The 19,179-nt window shown below is 32.2% G+C and overlaps 1 protein-coding gene across 1 annotated transcript; it reads left to right on the forward strand.

Annotated features, from left to right (window-relative positions):
- Positions 1-4,935: 4,935 nt before the first annotated feature.
- Positions 4,936-5,349, forward strand: LOC145076015 (uncharacterized). The gene has a single exon (XM_079022044.1). The coding sequence runs from the start codon at positions 4,936-4,938 to the stop codon at positions 5,347-5,349; it is 414 nt and encodes a 137-aa protein (XP_078878170.1).
- Positions 5,350-19,179: the final 13,830 nt, after the last annotated feature.

Consider the following 19,179-nt stretch of genomic DNA (forward strand, 5'->3'; position numbering starts at 1 on the left):
ATTTTCTATTGCAGAATTCTAATTTTGCCACTGGAGTCCTTTAATATTTTTGTTCTTTTTGCATTACCCCAACTATTAAATCCTTTTGGAATATCATTGTTTACCTCATCCATTTTCATTTTTTCAATTGCATCATAGATACCAAATGGGTCCAATGATACATCCTCATAGGGATGGCAAAAAAGCCCGAACCTGATGGGGAAACCCGATCATTTTGGGTCGGGTAACGGGGTTATCGGGTTTTTTTATCGGGTTCAGGGCAAGGAATGGGTTATCCTCACCCCGACCCGCCCCGCCCCGATTGCATATATATATATATATATATATATATATATATATATATATATATATATATATATATATATATATATATATATATATATATATATTGTTCGAAACCTTTTGATGTTAATTGCACGCGTGCAAAGGTAAAATACTTATTGCGGACAATGTTTTTAGTTATTAACAATCTAGTGTGAATGATCATTTTTTTATGTTTGGACGTATTACGCTAAATTTAAATCAAATAATTTTTAATATAACATCTTGTTTATTTTATTAAAGTGATGCATCATATTTTTAATTTAAAAGGGACTTTACAACATGTATATTTTACAAGATATCAGGGTACCATAAAATGGAATAAAATTTTCATTATGAATTATTGTAATCTCGATAAGATAACCGAAACCCGAAGGGCAAACCCGAAACCCAATGGGGCGCCCCGATAAGATACCCAAAAGATATCGGGGCGGGTTTTGGAAACCATGCCCTACCCCGAACCCGCCCCGTTTCCATTCCTACATCCTCATTCCTATCAAAATAATGAGAATGTCCTTCATTTTGATCATGGTCTTGTAATTCAGTTTTGTATAGATAAGGTGCAGGAAGGTCATGAACAAAGGAGGGATTCCACCTCAGAGCTTCTTTAACTCTAATCTAGTATGTAGCCCCATCAACACGAACTTTGATCACCTCTGAAATAATACTTTGGATAGATGGCATAATACAAATCTTGTTCTTGTATATATCTTCCCCAAGGTCATTATCTAACTGAGCAATTGTTCCCTATTTAGAAAGAGTTTTTCCTGAAAGACTCTTTACTCCAAGCAGAAAGAGGTAATCCTTCAACATCATCCCACATTATCCGTTCCGATGGAACAAAGTATCGATCCCATACTCTCTTTTTGCTAATATCCAATGATCCATTGTATTACTACCCATAAAGTTTTTACATGCATTAGTGGAAGTAAATTAAATCAACACCCACAAACCTCCCATATATCTCATTTCAAAATTATCAAAGCTTTCATCCAAACAGAGCAACCGGAGATTGGGAAGGATAGTGAAGTCTCTTGCCTTAACGAGGCATGTCCTTTGTTTTCTTTCTACTATGAAATCTCCAGAATTAAGATCAATAATATCCTCCACGTTTTTACTGTTGATAGTATCATTGATTGAGCCTCAAACCACATTCGCATAAGAGTTAATACTCACGTCTCAATGTACTACTATGGAATTAACAGCGGTTTGGGGTTTACGGACATTGTTTTTCAAGGAATGGGGAAACGAGGCAAACATTTTATATGAACCAAACCAAACATCACAAAGTTGTTTAATCAGATAATCACAATTGCCAACACCTAAAAACCTAATGAAACCAAACCTTTTCCTAGTCTTGATAGTTGTTTTGCAATAAAAACATCTACTATCTTACCCAAACGATTATAGGCTCAACCACAAACCCGCCGTATGTCTCCAACTTGAAAAAAATCAGGAAAATTCATGATAAAGAGGGATGTTATATTTAACCTTACTTGAGTTTTTCTTGAATGATAGCTAATATGTTGAACCCTACGGTTTCCATTCACGTTCCTGTGATTGAGTTTCGTCCAAATGTTATCGCCATCTTAATGAAGACGTGATTTCACCGATGTTCGATCCCACAAGTGAATTGTTGAAGATTAAAAGATTTGAAAAGGTCTGAAATCGCCGGACCCTATCGTGTTACCTTTCTTAGTAAATTCTTTAAACATTGTGGTAAGTATGTTGTTAACATTGGAAACAAATATGAGTACAATGCAATTATAGGTCATGAATGGTAGTTTGCTTGCTGATATAATAGTTTTTGTCGCAGACATTTTTTGCATTGCAAATATCGTCCTTGAGTTTTTAAAGTTATATCATGTTACCTTTCTTAGTAAAAAAAGTATGTTGTTTTTTTCAATAATTTCCCGTGAGTTTTAAAGTTATATCAAGTGGGTAGGAATGGACTTTCACAAATTTACAACTTCGTTTTCGTTTTCGTATTTCCTCCCATGATGACTCCTTCCTCTTCCAACTGTATCACTAATACATAAAAAATCCAACTTTGATTTCCTACAGAAGTCTCTAAGTGGAAATTAACATTTCGTATATAAGATAAATGCGTTGAACATGAAGAGTAACTGAAAATTATAAAATTATTCTTAATACTCCCTCCGTCCCAAAATTATAGTTCATCTTTCATTTTTGGTTTGTCTCAAAATAATATTCCACTTCGAAAAATAAATAACATTTTTACCAAAATACCCCTTCATTATTAGTTAACCAACTAAGCATTTAATAGAACATTAAATGCAAAGTAAGGACAAAACTGTCATTTTATTATATAAAGTTAGTGGTAATTAATGTTTTTCTTAATCTGTATGTTTTTTGTCTGTGGAGAATAATATTGGGACGGAGGGAGTAGTTTATTTCCATACCCTAACACGTAATGAAAACCTTACATGAAACCAAAATACCACTAATGTGTCATTTTCACATAAATAAATAAATAAATAAATAAGGTAAAACATCATTTATTAGTGTACTTGTATAGTTCGTGTATATATTTGTTAGTTTAGCCCATTATAGCCCTATTTTAGCTCATTATATCCCTTTGTATTATGTGTGATGTATATATATATATATTCCATATCAATGCAAATATCAATTATGGGAAAATCTCATTTGTAATATGGTATCAGATTCAGAGTCGGCTCAATCAGTTTGGAGGCTCTAAGCAAACCAAAATTGGGGATTCCTCTTAGTCATGATTATTGATTATTTGATTAATAATAACAATCACCATGACAACTACAAATGAACGAACAATAAAATGGAAGTAAATTAATGGATTATGGATTAGAAATACATGTTGTTTGAGAATAGGAGATAACGGAAAACAAAAAAACTTAAGATTCTTAATCTATCCCGAGTCTCTGAAATAAGTAGATAATGAGATCAGTCAATATTAGAATAAAAAAATAAGTCGGTAACACTTATCAAATTCTTAATGTAACACAAATCCACAACCACAAACAAAGAGATAAATAGATAATGGATTTCATTTGTTATTTAAAAAAGAAAAAGTTTAGCAACATAATAATATACTTATTATTCAGTGAATATAAACAACATTCATAAGAAGTATGTCAAAATTATATTAACTAAAGCCATGCATTTGATCTACACAAATTAAGAACAATCACAACTTCCATTAGATCTACAACGTTGTAACCCAAACCAACAACCTATGTAGGGTCAAACATGTCTTTTAGACAGGGTCAATAACCTATGTAGGGTTAAACATGTCTCTTCCCACTTGTTACCATAAGAAAAATTAATTGAAAAATAAAAGATAAATTCAAACTATTTAAGATGGAATAAAAATGAATCTGTTATACACCTCAAGTCTTTTAGACATCATATGGTTGAAAATAAAGTTTTGGCGACAATTATTTGGTTACTGAAAAAAGGCGATACCACTATGTCACACCTTAATCTAATCATTAACACATACTTCTTCACTTATTGATGGAGATGTTAAGTAGATCTCAATGAAGCCGAAAATGATCATTCGTTATGTTTTTGGTATATCATAACATAAAAAGTACCATTAGAAAGGTAGTACAAAGGATCATTCAATACTTGTAGTTACTCACCATTGTGTTTGGAATTTCTGAATAAGGTGACTTTCAATGAAAGCAAATCAATTCACCTAATCACCTTGTCAAGAAAAACATATTTTATCATTGACACCTCCATTTATCATTGACATTGTAATGCTTGAAAAAATAAATAGAAAGTACCTGAAAGTTCCCACCAAAGCTACCACCTCCATCATGTTCCTCCAACGACCAAAAGCACCCCATCGCCGACATCTCTAGGAGCTAGCTTCCTTATGTGAATTAATTATCTTAAGGCTCATCTATTTGAGAAAAATTAAGAAAAATATGTTAAATTCATAAGAAATATCTACTTTATGATTGATGTAATTAAGAAAAATATTATATTACCTGATAAATCATTAAAAGGATTTGGTTATTTCATATGCTTTATTAGATCATGGAAATTGGAAACACATATCCTTTCAGGATTTCAGTTCGTCAGTTGGGGTCTTTCAATGCCACCCTTGATTTAAAAACGACTGATCGAGAATCATGGAATTGAATTATCGCTGGCTGCATTTCTGTGTGTTTAGACTATAGTAGATATCAGAGGACGGGAGGAGAAACCGGCGAGAAGGAAGAACAGTAGAAAAGATGTGGTTTTGTGGAAATTAAATCAGCGATTCTTGATTGTGGCGTCAGGTGTGTGATGTGTGTAACAATATGATGATCGATTCTCAGTTTTCTGGACTAAAATAGCTTTCAAATTCGGTGCCCTTTAGCATTGGGGGCCCTAAGCCCTTGCTTAGGTTGACAAAAGGGAGAGCCGACCCTGATTAGATTCAACACCTCCTTTATCCTAATTCTCGATCTCATCCTCTGCTAGCAACCCTAATCTGTCGGACCTCCATCATCTCTCTCGCTCTTCTCCTGCTTTATCTTCACTTTCATAATGTCTGAAGCTAAAAGTTCTACACCCACAAAAAATTAAAAACCATTCGGACTCACAAACATTAAAACCCACATGCCTCTCATCCTGGACCTTAATCAACTTAACTATGATGCGTGTAGAGAATTATTAGTTACACACTGTCATGCCTTTGGTGTTCTTGATCATCTTACAGGAAAATCCAAACCCACATCTGATAAAGATGAAGAATGGTATGCACTTGATTCTATGGTAAAATCATGGATATACATAACCCTCACTCAATATCTTTTCAATACCATCTTGAAGATTGGATCTACTACAAGCACAATTTGGATTGCTCTTGAACACCTGTTTCGTGACAATAAAGATGCTCATGCCATTGAACTTGCTAATGAGTTACATTCTATGACTCATGGAGATCAACCGATTTTGATTATTGTGAGAGAATCACCACCATCTCCAATCTCCTTGCAAACACTGATCATCTCGTACCTGAGAGAACTCTAGTCACTCACTTACTCAATGGTCTATCACCAAAATATTGAAAGATCTAGTATGCCCAAGAGTCATTATAGAATTATATTGCTAATAATATATGATCCTATAGGGTCACACCTTTTAGCAAGTTACGGTTAATTGATTATTTATTAGTATAATTTGATTATTAATAAATATACCAACACTTGTATTTAATTGGAAAATTATTATTTCATGGAAATAATATTTTACTAATTGGGAATTTATTATTTGTGGAAATAATATTTATTGGAGAAACAACTTATGAAATATATCATAAAGTAAGATTATTTATAAGTTATATTTATATCTTAATAAACTAGTTCAATTTATCAAAAATGTAGTTTTATATAAAATAAGATATTTACATATTCGTATTTATATCTTAATATGCTAGTTACAATTTATATAAAAACTAACTTTATATAAAATAAGATATTTATATATGACTAGTTATATAAATATATATGTTGGTAATTGTTTATAAAAATGATTGAACTTTTTTATAAAGATAACATGTATGTTTATATAAACTAGCCATGAGACAACTTTTGTCTTCTTTGTGGTTTACCTTTTTTTGAAAAATGAGAGGAGACCAAGCATGATCTTCTTTTGAATTGTTTAATCAATTCTACCATGCTTGTAAGAAAGATGTCTCATGCTTTTGCTTTATGGTCTCTTCTTGCTTTTGGCCTTTATATAAGGGAGATCATAGAAGGTTAGAAGGTAGTTATTGCAAGCCTCATTTTTGTTCATCTTTGGAGCCAAAACTGAGAGCACCTTGCTCTCTATTGGGCTACCAAATTTTGAGCTTCATAAGCTCTTCTTCTTCTCCATTCTATTGCATTTTGATGCTAGACAAAGTCCCTTTGTTGCTTCACCTTTGAACACATATTTGCTATATATTTCAAAGGCTTATGAACAACAAATCACAAGTGTATACTAGCATATTTTGATGGTTCAACTCTTTCTTTGTTGATACTTCTAGAGAACTCTTGTTTTAGAGTTTCATGTCACACTTCATCAACTTCCAACCCCCCATGAGGAACAAAGGCTTCAAAGGTTGTTATAATTTTCCTTCTATGGTTGTTTAAACTTTATAACTCTTGAAAAATGATCCTCAGTGGGTAAAATAGTTTTAATTTTATTCAACAGTTTTAAAGCTTCCGTTATCATTTTTTATCGGTTGTGAAACCGGATTTTTGAATAAAAACCCAACAATTGGTATCAGAGCCATTTTTGCAAGATTAGTTAGATTATTTCTTTAGTTGATGAAATATTTATTTTTGGAAAACATGGATAGCTTTCCCTTTATAAGAAAAATTTCTACATATTTTCTTTGACAACTTTAAAATGTTTATAATTATTATTTTCTGACCAAAAATTTACATGCATCTTTTTGGTCATAAAAGTTGTCTTAGAAAAACAAAGAGTTGTTATATATATATATATATGTATGATTTGTATAAACTTGCCATGGACGTTTGTGTTGATTTATTTAAAATTGTTGTAATTATTTATTTATTCATATGGTATATAATAATTTAATAGATAGTTTTCATTTTTTAATTTTTGTAAGTAATAGATTAGTTTTAGAAATATTTATTTTTATAAAAACGTAACAATAATGAAGATGGCGGCCATTTTGAAGATCAAAAGTTTATAAACCTGATTTTATTAAAGTTTCTCAACCTTTATAAAATTATTTTTATAAACTTGCTACAATGTGTTGAATCAAGTGGGAGCACATGAAGACTTACAAGATAAAGGTCCCTTATGTCCCTTTAAGAATGAAATTAATAATTTTGTGATAGCTCACAAAATTATTACTAGTTAATGGCTTGGTTTATGCACATACGTTATAATTGTTATGCATGCTTGTGTTGTTTTATGTTTATGTTATTATTATTATGTTATGGTTGATAAATTAGTTTTTCAAATGCAAAATAATATTTGAATATAAATAAACATCACAAGTAGTTTTATTTTAATGAAATTTAGCTTTTAACATAAAATGCTAAAAATAGTTTTACAATAAAACAAGCTTTATCGTTAAAACTAGTAACTGGTAAAATTTCGGGATTAAAATTAAATAAGTTTAAAATAGAGATTTGTAAACTTATCAAACTCCAAACCTTATTTATAAAATGAAGTTTTATTAAAAGGTTTCCAAATGTTCTAAACCGCTCAAACGATATAACTTAATATTAGTTATTAATTTAAAACCGTGATCGCGTTAATTATGTAAAACCAGGTTTTATATATAGAACCTTGTTAAAAATGTGATTTTAACAAGAAATAAGTTTTTTAAAGTATACCATAGTTTATTGAATGCATGAAATAACCATGATATAACATGTTTTTTAAACTAGAATTATAAAAACATCAAAGACCCCTTACAAACCTCAAATTCACTACTAGAAAAACAGCCTTTTACGACGCGCAATGCGTGTCGTAAAACGCTTAGATGACGCACAAATGTGTGTCAAGGAAGGCCCTGTCATAACGAGAGACGACACGCTTTTGCTCGTCGTCTATTTACGACGCGCATTTATGACACGCATTTACGAAGCACATTTATGACACGCAATGCATATCAAGGAAGGCCCTGTCATAAAGGAAGATGACATGCATTTGTGTGTCGTAACCTTACGACGCGCATGTTTATGACACACAATGCGTATCAAGGAAGCCCCTGTCATAAATGAAGATGCCACTCATTTGCGTGTCGTAAACTTCAGTAGCCATTTTCGATATGCATTTACGACGCGTCCTTACGATACTCATTTACGTATAATACAAAAATATGTAAACAAAATATATACCAAAACAATCAATTTCATCCATTAACATTATGTCAAAGAATTGTAATACATTGATATTAAGGGGATCTAATTATACATTGTTATTAAGAGGTTTTCCCTAACTATCTAACCTAATACTACATTGCTATAAGGGACACCTTCTGCAATGTAATGCTATACAAACTTAAAAGATATACACAAAGATGATAAACATCAAATTCTAACTAAGTAGAGTTGCATCTTGCCTTTCATAATTTTTTAAGGCTAATGAACCCGTGCTCCGATAATTCTCGTGACCTGATCAAATAAAAGTCAAAAAATTAATCTGTTAATATAATTATTAGAAGAATCAAACATGGAATGGTAGTTGTAAAAGACGAAATTAACCTTTTCTCCTACTTCCTGCATCATAATTGAGGTCGAAATAAGACATTTCTTGTTCCAAACTATATGAAAAAAGTCAAAAACAGCAAGATTACCTGAAGTTGACGTAGATCTGATCGCAGTAAATTTTAGTTGGTTTTGGCAAAGAAGCCAAAGTCACACATAGTGACTCATGCATCTGTCATGTCGTCCCCTCAAAAAACTGCCACAACCAGCAACAAACTACCAAAAAAATACATCATCAGAAAAAAATGAAAGTAGCATTTATCCCAAAATATACATCAAGAAATTACAAGATACACCCACTAGTGTGTCGCTTGTAAACACAGCAGGGTCCTCTTCTTCTATAGTAGTGTTTAATAGATGAAAACATTAAGAAAATGATTATTACTAATGTATCGGGATTCTATAATCTATACTAGTGTTTAATAGCTATAAAGATACATGATCAAAATTAATTACCTGATGGAGACATACACTTGAGTGCAAAAAGTGTAAGAATAACCTCAATAGAAGATGCTAAATCCAGAATATTGAAATCAAAGAGAAGGTAGGAATCAAAATATAATAGAAAAAATTCTATAATCGAGTAGATTTTTCAGAATGTAATAAGAAAAGAAGTAGGATGCATTGTTATATTAACTAAAATAAAAAATAATTACTTTTGGAACTGACTAAATTGATTAAAATAGTCATTTTGTACTAGTCGTTAACATATACATATATAGTCACTTTTAAAATCTGTTAAAAATAATAAACGATTATAATAAATTAAATTCCAATGAAATCTTAAAATTGAACTAAAATAAAAAATAGTTACTTTTGGAAGATTAAAAAACAAAATGATCTTATACAATGAAACTTTTAGTTCCAGGGGTTATCAAAGATTATATAAATAAAAGTATATTATGATTATAATGTTATTCCTTTCCGTTGAAAATGAGCCTAGCAGGGGGAATGCACTATTCACTTCTATTCAATACAGTCAGAACAATTCTAATTCCAACTTTGATCACTACATACCAAGCAGTAGCATGGTCTAAAAAGTATAAACAAATGGTAACGGACCTATTCGAGTACTGGGTACCAGTCCTTCCTTCAAGTGTTGAAGCAACAAGCTGCCAATTGGTCTCGCAAAATTCAAATATAATGATATTATTATTATTATTATCTGAGATATATTTACAGCGGCAACAGTGACACTATCTGTTGTAGTGTTAGTTGAAAATACATCTGTAGGTTGACTAGCAATAAGTAGCTATATAATAATATAAACTAACCAAGATGTGTAAGATTCACAGCATTTTGGACCTAGAACAAATTAAAGTTCTATCGTTTAGCAATTTCAATCATTCATTAAGATTCAAGTCATCAAGAACAGTTAACACTTACAGCTAATGGCTCTGGACGCTACAAAGCAGCTGATAAAAACTCTCCAATACTTCCAACTTCCAAACTTTTTATTTGCAAACAAAGAGAATTTAAAGGAGTTCCCCTGGTTGCACACGCCATGTCCTACCCCTTCTCTAAACCAACAAAAAAAAAGCAACATAGAAATTAGTAAGCTACCTTGACCAACAAAGTCAAAGGGTAAAAAAGTAACTTACTTGGCGAGTAGATGATTGTGATATCCATAAAGGCAACAAAGAAGGAGTGTTGTTCAAGGCATCAAAGGGTAGAACCCAATTTGTAAAATAAGATTATATCATGATAGATTAGTAGACTAAAATAGACTTGGCAATTCGTGTATTCGTGTCATGAAAACGTGTCAGCCACAAATTTGACACGATACGATTACACGATGATAAATAAGCTTTATCTCAATTTTTAAGATGTATTCGTGTCGTGTATTCGTGCCGTGTCGTGTCTCTCATAGATTCGGGTTTGCGTGTCTGAAATTGCCAGGTCTAGACTACAATACATCACTACACAAGTCAATAGAATTAGACAATCAATCGGATTGTGCACAACTGCAGATTTAGAGTGTAAAACGTCTAACATGATTAATTGATTACATATAACTTGATAAACATAACATAATAGATGTCAAATAACTTGATTAAGTCATATTTTAAGATATAAAATTTGAAGACAAAATTAAAATCAGTGAAAAAACATAATTTAATCAAAATTCCACCTTAGCAACAACCACCAGTATGGCAAGTATAATCATAAGAAGGAAAGAATAGAAACTAGGCAACACAAAATCCTGCAAGAAAAAGACAATTAAAGGTATAAGTTGCATATAGAAATATAATGTTTTTTTTTTGTAAATTGCCATTTAGAAAATATCAAAATCATATATATATATATATATATATATATATATATATATATATATATATATATATATATATATAAGAAAGAATTATCACGATACAATAGCAGAAGACGATAACGCCATGCATACCAAACCAGAATATTTGGATCCACTCCATGACCACATTATTAACTGTGTAAATGGCGATGTTTCCGTTTCAGTTAATCTCGGAATTTGCTCCTGAAACAATCATAATTAATCTAGCTGATTAAGTCTTAAAAAACAATGAAATCATCAATAGCGAGCTTTAATTATATGAACAACAGACTCGACTCAAATTAATAACCACCAAATTCGAGTTAAACTACTACTCTACCATCATTGAGGGATAAAATATGTGAAAATCACCTTGTTAGTTTTCCGTTTAGGGTACGATATAGAGCAACGAACAAGGTAAGATAAATCCATTAAAAGCCATTATAAAAGACGTTTACTATTAGTCCAAATGATTGTTCTTTCCTTCCTGCTACTAAAGTGATTTTCATTTACAGTATTTACTGATTTGGGTATCAATCTTCTCAGTTAGATCTCGTCCATGTTGCAGATTCGATTGAAGAACAATGTACAATAAATACCACTCTCAATAATTTGGGGTAAACGTTGAATACAGTGAATTTAAGTTCTCATCTCAAATTTTTGTGTAATAAACTGAGCTCTAACATCTCAAATTGGTCTGTTAAACTGATCAGTTGCATCCAACTTCATGATCTTTTAAATTACCTGCAGTAGAAAAAATGAAAAACATATGAGTAAATCACTAGAGCCAAGATGCATAATGTTAATCATATGATTAAATAAAGCAACAAAGAAAAAATACTCATGGTCCTCATGCAAATATGCAAATCCTTTTGAAGATCCTAAAGCAATCTTCATCCTCATTTCCCAATTTAAAGGCCCATGTTCCTTTCCTGCCACGTCAAACTTTCCAGATATAATAATCTATTAAAGCTTCATACATTTTCCAATTTAGCCTTTTTTGACTTTTGGAAAAATAAATATCATACTTCTTTTTTTGTAATTCACAAAACAGAGGGTCTGTGGAAGTCTAAATGAGTCAAGAAACTCGTGTTTTGCATATTATCCTATGAAAAACTTTCAGGAGGATTATTGTTCATAATAAATTATTTAAAATCGTTGTTTTTTCATACTCTAGATGATTTTTCATACTCTAATATCTATGTAATGCTAAAAAAATGGGGAGAAATAACAATTAGCTGGAGATAACAATGTAGGCCACATGGGACATTTTCTTCATCTATAATGTTCCAGGTACCTGGTTTAAAGAAAACTGATAGTCCAAAATCAATGTTTTAAGAGGCGAATCTTCATGTATATCAAAAAAATGCTAAACTTTCAGGTCTAAGATCACGATGTGTTACTCTCAAAGAATGACAAGCTTCAATCAAACCAACAAAATTTTTATTTTATTTTTCTAATAAAGATCAGTTTCTTTTCTTTCTGAACGGTGCCCTTTTGTGGTAATCCTATCAAAGAACTGAACTTCAACACAAAGTTCCATCACCAAATGATCTACAACAGAATCTTCATAAGCTCCTTAAATTGAAACCACCAGTATGAACGTGATATTGATTGGAAGAATATTCATAATCCTACTACACACAAATAAATAGTCAATAATATGAGCTACCAGATGTCTATGCTATCCAGATGTCTATGCTATCCACTTCCTTTTTCACTAAAGTGTTGTGTAGGAATTTAACCAAACAGTTGGTCTACAATGGCAAATCTACCAAATTAGAGAAAACACTTGTACTTATCAAACCATACGATGTTGATAGAAAAGTTAAAGCAAGATACAAATTAGGGCTCACGTTATCAAAAATAAAAAATGAAGTTACCTTTAAGGGAACGTTGGTGGCATACGATGTTGATAGAAAAGATGAATGAAGGGGGTATATTTGGGAAGAACTATAAGATCTCTTGTGGTAGGGAGGCAATGAACAGATGAAACGAGCCCTAACAAATCTAGAGCATTGTGTGGTAATAATGGAGAACAGTAGCCAACAACACTTATATGTTTCTTTATCTGTCAAATCAATGTAGGGTTTGGGGTTTGAGAGTGAAAAACCAGTCAATCGCATGAAGATTGAAGATTGAAGTCGAATTGAGGAGAAGTTGTACCAGGTTTTAGGGGAGAAGTCGAACCAATTGGTCTTCTTCACAACCATTACATGTTGCATTTTTCTGATGAAGTTGTTTTTCAAGATGAACGTGAGATGGTGGAGCGTCAGTAGAGAGAAATGGTATGATTTTGGGAGATTTTAGAAGAGAATCAGTACAAGTTATTTATGGAGGGAGGAAGACAAAGGGCGGGGACTTAAAATTTTTGGCATATTTCATTTCCCCGCTTAAAACGCGTGTTTCATTAAAAAATTATAAAGCGACACACTTAGATGACACACATTTTATGAATGGCGCCCTCCGCATTTTCATTTTTTATTTTCTGACACTAATTTTAGGGCACGCACAAATGCGTGTCCTCTAACCTTCATATTTTGCAAAACTGACATTATTTTTTAGGGCACGCACAAATGCGTGTCCTCTATCAGTGCGTGCCATTGTTTGCGCGTCATTAAAGGGTTGTTTTCTAGTAGTGATTTATGCAATCATTTTTAAAGAACAGTCGCACGTCTCTTATATGCACTAGTGGGATAAAGGATACCTAACCATTTGGTGTTATCTTTTGATGGCCGGGTTCTTTTCACGATTTCTATAACCAAGTTATAGGTCGATTACACAAGTTTTTCAAATTGGAAGATTTGAACGGAAATCTCTTGTGATAAATGATACATAAGCAAGAGAGTTCTGAGTCATAGATGGGATCAAATATGTGTAATTAAATTTGTTATTAGCGATCCCATAAATCTGAGAATTATATGGTAAGATATAATTGATAATTGATATCTATCGGGTTGAATTCAGATGAAAGAGATAAAGGATACCTAACCATTTATTTGTTTCTCAACTTGGATCCTAGACTTTGATAATTAATGTTTTTAGAAACTAAAAGGGTATTAATTATTAAAGATTAAATAGTGTAAATACTAAATGAATTTTGTTAAAATTTTGTATTTTAGATACATAATCCACTCTCATAACAATGAATTGTCATTTCTCTTTAAATGAGTTAACGAAAAAATAACATTCAATAGATACAACTTCAATGAATGAGTTCATGTCTTAAGAGACAATCTCGTGATAGATGTGAAATTGTATACTCTTAAAGGACCTACTCCTAAAGAAATCGCTTTAAGCAATAGACCTGAATATGATACATAGTAAATGCATCATAGTGATGCTCAAAATGCTTCTAACATCATACTAGGAACAATTATTCATGACTTCTAGGAAGTTTTAGATTATATATATATATATATATATATCTGATAATATAACAGGTTAACCAATATTCCAATAAATATAGTGATATTTTGATGGAATAGTGCATGGCTAAAAGACTCACCTTGTGTGATCTAAAAGGCCCATGTTTTATGGAATAAACACATTTAAGCCCAGGAAATCCAATAAGGCCCACATAGATGGATCTTGTTTCTTTTGTGAAGAAATTGGACACTGGTAGAGGAATTGGTCCTCTTATATAGAAAGAAAGTTTGAAAGAGACTAGTACTTGAGGTATCTACTGGATATAACTCATACTTTTTGTGTAACACTCAACTACTTAGTACTTAAATGTTAATCTAATATTTGTAACTTGATTGCATATATTTACAGAAGAGTAACTAGATGAGCACAAGCAAGTTGGAACTACACTCTCGAAGTTTAGTTTATTATTTATGCTTAGAACATAAATTGCTTGTAATATAGAACAATGTTTGTTTGGAACAATGTATGTTTTAAATTTAGCATGTCTAAATATTTATGTCTCAATTATTTATTTAAATTTTTGATTATTTACTAGATCGTTTTTGTTAACGATAATGCTCATATTCTGAAATGATCGACTTCTATTTCTGAGACTAGATCTCTTAATAGAATTACAAAGTAAATATCAACATTTTATAAAATTAAGTTCTATATGCAAGCACTTTTGACTTAAACTTGTTTTAAATCAAACTTGTCCATGAAATTGTTATCTTTATTGTATAAATGAAATCCATATATTCCAACTTCAAGAAAGGGGTCTTTGAAGGAAACTAATGTAGTTTATTTGACATATGTGAATCTTATTTATATATAAAAGAATCCTAATAATATTTTCACTAATGTGTAGATAAAATAATTATTAAGGAACTATACACTTTGGTGTATGACTTCCTTTCTAATAAATGTCTATGAGTGAGCACAGGATACAACCCGGTAGTACCATCTAAAGCCTTCGTGATGATAAAGGGTGAATTAAACTTTACTTGATATAGTTTAATTTCTAATGGGTAGAAATGTCCTCATTTTAACCTTCTTGGGATTATACTTCAATCACTATTATTTGTATCTAGAATAAAAACACCAACTAATTACATAATTGTAGAATATTCTAAAAGGGAATTTAGATCATTATACACAACCCTACCAAGAATAAGTTCATTTATTCCTCTGAAAGCTGAGTTAGCAGAAAGCAAGCTTCTAATGACAAAGCAAGTGGGAGGCACATGTAACTTGAAGCAGCTCAAGAACCATAGCCAAATGTAACAAGTGTTGGCACTAGTTTCAACAAGGAATTGTTGAACATGAATAGTAGCTATTCATAAACACAAATTGTTCAAAATAATGGTAGAAATCATCTATGACTTGAGAAATATGGAATCTCTCATTAATGAGTTCTTGATGGCTTCTATTTAAACGATTAATTATCAAAATGTTATATCAGATCTTGAATCTGACAATGACTTAGAGTCATGAACATGGAGATGTAATCCATGTTTAATAATCAAGTATGGGCATGAATAATCTTCCTATCTATAGCAAGGCTAGAAGGAGTAAGAGATTCTTCTAGAAATAATATATACACATTTAGTAATACTTGTTATATAAGCATTTTCTCATACTCATGTCATTGACTATGGTCCTTATCATACTCATGACATTGACTATGATCAAACCTTTTCACAAGTAGCTATGATTAGATCAACAAGGATATTATTTACTATAAATTCATATTCTTAATATGAGATATAGCAAATAGATTTCAAGAAAGATCGCTTTTCTTAATAGATATCTACTAGAAGATATCTATATAACTTAGCCTGGAAGTTTTCTTAATCCATTATATCCTAACCAAATGTGTAAGGCTTCAGATCCACTTGTAGATATAAAACAAACATATCAAGGTTGGAATAGTCATTTTAATATAAAGATACAAGGTATGCTTTTATATCAAAATGAAAAGAACGTGTGTGTTTTTATTAAGAACTAGTGGGAGGATAGTGATATTCCTAATCTTGTATGAAAGAGACATAATTAATCATTTGAAATGACATTCCGACTATGCAAGGTGGTTTTCACCTTGACTCAGAAAGTATTTCTAAAATGAAAGATTTAGAAATCACAAGATACATTCTTGGAATGTAAAATCTATAAGAGATAGATAAAGATTAATTTTAAAGGTTTTAAAATTCTTTTTGCATGAAATGACAATATCTTGAAAGAGGTCAAGATACAAGATTCCTTTGGAAGATTATTGACATTGTCACATGACACCATATTTAAGTTTGTCTCAAATGGGTCTAGCACATATTTTTGAGCAAAATGAAATGATTTATATTTTGTTTGCTTGGCAAATGAATCCATCATTTATGTCATATCATGAGATACAAAATTTAATACATGGTTAAGTCACTAGATGACTGTGAGAACATTGTAAGAGTACTTAAGAAGGGCTAGAATGTATATGAGATAATTAGTTTAGAATAAAATCTTAATGTAAAGTGCTACATAGTATTTTGATTTCTAAATAAATATAGATAATTATGAATTATAATTGGATTATGAATTCATTTTGGAATGAATAGTAAGTTTAGTTGAATGAGGTCCAAGCAAAACTTACTGACACAATCTATTACAAAATAAGAATACACAACTTTTAAACTTGAAGTCAGATATGATTGGATGAATGAGTTCATTGAAAAACTATGTTGATTTCTGCCATTCAAGGATCACATAGAAATCTTTGTGACTTTGAGAGTTGACTTAATCAAGCTAAGGGACTCCATGTCACGAAAGACCACCAATCATATTCTCCAAGATATTTAACTATGCCTAGAGTAAAAGTCAATTATGGAGATATAGTATTCACGAAATTCACACAAATTAAATTTAGTCGAACCCATTAATAAAGTCTTCCGTTTTAAACTAAGTATGAGTGGTTACACTTAAGTCATAAGACTTTTGTTATTCTAGAAATGGGATTTTGGTTTGGATTTAGTATTTGGATATTGGAACATTGTAACAACAACTATTAAATATTGTTTTGATATACTGGGATATGATCATTACATTAATACTTGTTGTGTTCTATATTAACATGTTTAATCCATGAATAATCTTATTATTCTAAAGGTTCATAGTCGGTCATAATTGTGGGACCAATTATGAAGTAAGAGTAATATGAAAAGGATTGGTTGACTCCCACCAGATTGATGAGAATAAAACTCAGATTGATTAGATCTTTCACAGGTAAAAGATGAAGATCAAACAAAACAAACACAATAATATGATGAACACATAATAGAATCAATATTGTGCATATGATTCAAATATAGTCATGCCTCAGCAGAGCTCGATGAAGAACTTCCACTGTAGAGGCGAGCTAGGGTTTACGAAAACTCAATAAGGAAAAATAATGAAAGTGTGAACTACAAAGGCTGCATACGTGCAACTTAAATACTAAACCTTAGAATAAAACATGCACGGTTGGACAGGCCCAAACCGACAACCAAAATTGGGCTAAGGACCGAGCCCATGACGCAACACTATAAGCCCAACAATCTCCCCCTTTACGTCATTTGAGGCGAGAGATCACTTTCTTTGAGTTGGCTTCACAGTATTTACCACCTTGAACAGCCGAGGGATGATAGCAAGAAGATTCTGTCGAAATTGAATGTACCGCCTCAGCATATCAGTAAACATCTTCTTGTCAGCTGCAGTGTTCTGATCACACCTCTGAATAATCTCCAAAATGTGCTCCAAGCAAGAAGTTGAGAAGAGGTGTTTGTCAACAAGAGCGAACAGGCATTTCTATCCTTCGCCTCTAATGAACATCACAGTGTGGTACTTCGAATCAATATTGCCCTTGACCATTGTATTAACATTGCCTGCTCTGCCCATAGTTTTGATAGTGGTTCGCTTGTGAATGGCAGAGGCAATCTCATGGTCCATCTTTGTTACCTCGTGAATGTAGCATACTAGCATTCGCTTGACATGGCCAATGATCGGCTGATACTCCTGTGGATTTGAAAGTAAGATATTGTTGAGAAGTATCAAGTCGTGGGGATTGAGGTTCGGTAGATCTTAAAGGGTGAAGTTATGAGTCGAGCCTTTAGAGCCTCGAGTCACTTTTAATTTCACATTAACAAACTTCCCTGCTGAGTAGGGATTCAAAACCTTGACAATTGTAATTTTCTTCGAACTCTAGGTCAAGTACTGGGGTTGAGAGAACTCTAGGTAGAACTTCAACAGTTCCCGATCCACCTTCGGGTCTGGAGATGGGATGGCAACAGTCGAATTGAAGCAGTAAAAGATGAATTCCTTTCGCATGATTGGCATGTCTAACTATGCATCCTTGGAGTTGTTGAGCCCGAACGACATCACAGGCTCAAGCCAAAGTGTGCTTGGCTCATCAATGGCACACCTTTGAAGCGAATCAAGAGTCCATTCAGGAAAAATCGACTTCTTCTTTTCTAGGAGCTCGTTTTCCTTTTTCTTCTGCTCTAGCTCAGCCTTTTGTTTCTTAAACCTTTCTTCAAGCTCTTTATCTGAAGGTTTTGTCTTCTGAAAAGGCTTTTCAGGATTTTCACCATAAACATCATCTTCATTATCAGTGTCATCCTCCCCAATTTTCTTCTTCTTCTTGTCTCTATTACTGACCGAAGCTTCATGATCCTTTGGTTCAGTAGTTGGTTTCGGTTCAGGAGGAGGTTGATTTTTTTCTGCCTTCTCTCCCCCTTCTTTCGGCTGGACACCAGTCACCGGAACACCCTCGATACAACTAAGGATGTCCAGTACAGGTCGACGTTTGTCAGCCAAATTCCTATGAATGGTGATGGTAATGATGGGATCATGGGCTTCAAGAAGGTGAAGTAAGATGGAGTGAACATCAGCAGTAGAGCTTCATATAAC

This window comes from Lactuca serriola, chromosome 9 (genome assembly GCF_051521515.1).
Source record: "Lactuca serriola cultivar US96UC23 chromosome 9, Lser_US96UC23_V15, whole genome shotgun sequence".
Taxonomy (NCBI): Eukaryota; Viridiplantae; Streptophyta; class Magnoliopsida; order Asterales; family Asteraceae; genus Lactuca; species Lactuca serriola.

Bases quoted from the DNA above. Each gene is read 5' to 3' on its own strand.
- LOC145076015 (XM_079022044.1), top strand. From the start codon at position 4,936: ATGCCTCTCATCCTGGACCTTAATCAACTTAACTATGATGCGTGTAGA.